The sequence below is a fragment of the Mycetomoellerius zeteki genome, unplaced genomic scaffold, assembly GCF_001594055.1.
Source record: "Mycetomoellerius zeteki isolate Tzet28-1 unplaced genomic scaffold, Tzet1.0 C4471524, whole genome shotgun sequence".
Lineage (NCBI taxonomy): Eukaryota > Metazoa > Arthropoda > Insecta > Hymenoptera > Formicidae > Mycetomoellerius > Mycetomoellerius zeteki.
Window position 1 is genome coordinate 1 of NW_017255876.1, and position 2,791 is coordinate 2,791.

Below are 2,791 nucleotides of genomic sequence, written 5' to 3' on the forward strand. Positions count from 1 at the left end.
ATAGAGAAAGATAAACAGTTGATTAAATGACTGATTACGAATCATGGAAAATGAGAATCCTAACACTGAGACATACAGTATTAATTATATCATCAATAATGCAGAATATTCTATTACTGACACCCATGAGGTTCACTCAAGGTTACAGTCTGGTAAGTGTATAACATATTACTTATTTTTCAATTATTTTATCATTTATAACTTAGTACTTTCTATCTTTTTACCCATTATTTTATGAAGAACGTCTATATTTTAATTATATGTAATCATTTTTGTTTACAATTGGAATTTTCTCTGCGCAAATTGATTTAAGATTTATTTTACTTCAATACTGTTACTGTGTGTCAACGATTTAACAATTCAATAATTACCTTTTAGATGCGGGTTTTTTGTCGCAATATTTGGACGATAACACAACTGCTCCAATTTTGAATTCTATTGTAGATGATACTACTAACAATACAAATACTGGTATATAAATTTTTATCTAATCAATTTATTATTAGAAGAGTAATAAATATATAACATATTTTTGGTATACTTATAGGATCTGAAATAAAGAATTTTTCGTGGACTCAGCGATCAACAAAATTGCTTTTGAACAGTTATTTGGAACGTAAAGATCGTTTTCGCGATCCTAAAGTTAAAAAAAAGGTTTTGTGGACCGAAATTCTTCTAATTATGAAGGAAAATGGTTATAGTGACTTAAATGAAGATCTCCTTGATAGAAAGATGCGTAACATGAAAAAATCTTATAAGAATATAAAGGATAATAATAATAAAAAAACTAGCACTGGCCGAGGACGAATTTCATGGGAGTACTTCGATACTTTTGAAGACATATTTGCCAATGACATGACAATAAACTACAGTTCAACACTTTCTTCGATGCAAGGAAATAATGAAATAACCGCAAATGAATCTTCTCAAGATGATAATGAAGTAATCACCTTAACACAAGTTTCAGATTTCTCTAATATTTGTAATAGTTTGAACACATCTGCTACTTCGTCAATATCACCTTTTCAGCTAATTGATCAAAGTCCACTTAGCTGCCCCTCGACAAGAAGTTCCTCTGCAAGTCCTTGTGCTAGTGTAACGCAAATATCTGAACCGTTGGGAAAAGCTCGAATGAGTACGCTACATAAACTACGACAAAAACAAATTTCCATCGAAGAAAAACGCCTCGACACCATGTTACAACTCAAGTCGTCCATAGATCGAAGTAATCAAATCCAAGAAGAGAGAAACAAGTTGATAGAACAATTCTTACTTTTGAGGAGCAATCAACATGATGAAGGAAAAAAGAATACATAAATGCTACAAGTTTATATTTTCAATATAGTTCTTGTTAGAATTAACATTCAAAAGATACATTTAGTTTTTTCAATAAACAATTTTCTTTGCTGTTACTTAATATACCGTATTATCTTGCCTGAAAACGCCCATTAGTTTTGCGTCAAATGAATTCTTAATATAATATACAGTATTGTAATAAAATAAATTGAGTTAATATGTGAACATACAAAATATATTTTCAAATAAATTTTTTTTTCTTATTGTAATAAATGAACTATTTCATTTCTTTTTGTTACCGCAGGAATATTATCATTTAGTATATCTATATCATCGTTCGGTATTGCCATTGCTTCGATTGGTGCTTCATATTCGAAATTAATTTCATCTCGATCAATTAAAAAATTATGCAAGACGCACGCTGCTGCTATGATAGTATTTCCCAAAGCTGGGTCGGAAATATCTAAATATTTTAATCTTCGGAATTTATTTTTCAAAAGACCGAATGCTCTTTCGATAATAGCTCTGATCATACTTAATTTAATATTATAATTACTTTGCGCTCTCGTTAGGTGACCATTATCACGAAACGGTGTCATAAGATTTGGCATTAAAGGATAGGCAGAATCCCCTATAAGATGCATATTAAAGGGTAGCAAAGGATTTTCAGCATTATTCAATCGTGCAAACAACTCGCTCTGCCTAAATACTCGAGCGTCATGCATTCGTCCAGGCATTCCGATGAAAACGTCTATAAAACGTGCCTTGTGATCGCATACACCTTGTAATATAATCGAGTGTATCTTATTTCTATTATAAAAATCTATAGAGTTGCCTACAGGAGCTTTTATTGGAATATGGCAACCATCAATCGCCCCAATAACACCGGGAAATCCCCGAGAACGTCTTCGAAAAATCTCTTCAACATTATGATATCGTCTATCAGGCCATGTAATATAATTCGGTAAGAGGTTAGCTATAATGGTGATAACTTCTTTGAATACGTAGTGAGCAGTACTCTTGGGTAAATCAAAGCGATCTCCAGCAGCAAGGAAACTTTCCGGTTTAGATAAAATCCACAATGAAAACATAACTTTTTTTCTCAAATCCACAAGGTAATTTGGATTCCCATGTATGGAATTTCCAATTATATCAACTAGCACCTACAAAAATTTCTACAATTGATTTGAATACCGAAATTAATCTTTAAAACATACTTGTAGTTTTATAAAATTTATTATACTTACTTCAAATGTTGCACGAGACATTCTAAAATGCTCCTTAAATAAAACAACGTCGTATTGAGGAACAATAATTTCGTAATAATTACGATTTCTAGGTCTTTCATCACGTTGCCTCACTTCTAGTTCATCCAGTTCTGGTAACGGTTCGACTAATTCATTAAGCATAAGGTGCAATACGTTTATTCGGTCATTATGACCGTCATCTTCAAGTAACGCAACAATATCTAAATTCTCCATATTGCATGTATATT

At 31.6% G+C, this 2,791-nt stretch overlaps 2 protein-coding genes across 2 annotated transcripts; one reads left to right on the top strand and one right to left on the bottom strand.

Annotated features, from left to right (window-relative positions):
- Positions 1-33: 33 nt before the first annotated feature.
- LOC108720222 (uncharacterized) lies at positions 34-1,531 on the top strand. The gene is made up of 4 exons (XM_018458002.1): positions 34-152; positions 379-471; positions 548-942; positions 1,030-1,531. The coding sequence occupies exons 1-4, from the start codon at positions 44-46 to the stop codon at positions 1,315-1,317; spliced, it is 885 nt and encodes a 294-aa protein (XP_018313504.1). The 5' UTR covers positions 34-43; the 3' UTR covers positions 1,318-1,531.
- On the bottom strand, positions 1,531-2,777 carry LOC108728977 (putative nuclease HARBI1). Its single transcript, XM_018457884.1, has 2 exons — positions 2,544-2,777; positions 1,531-2,459 (listed from the first exon to the last, which is right to left on the bottom strand). Exons 1-2 carry the CDS (start codon positions 2,775-2,777, stop codon positions 1,557-1,559), a joined length of 1,137 nt encoding a protein of 378 aa, XP_018313386.1. The 3' UTR covers positions 1,531-1,556.
- Between the last annotated feature and the right edge of the window lie 14 nt (positions 2,778-2,791).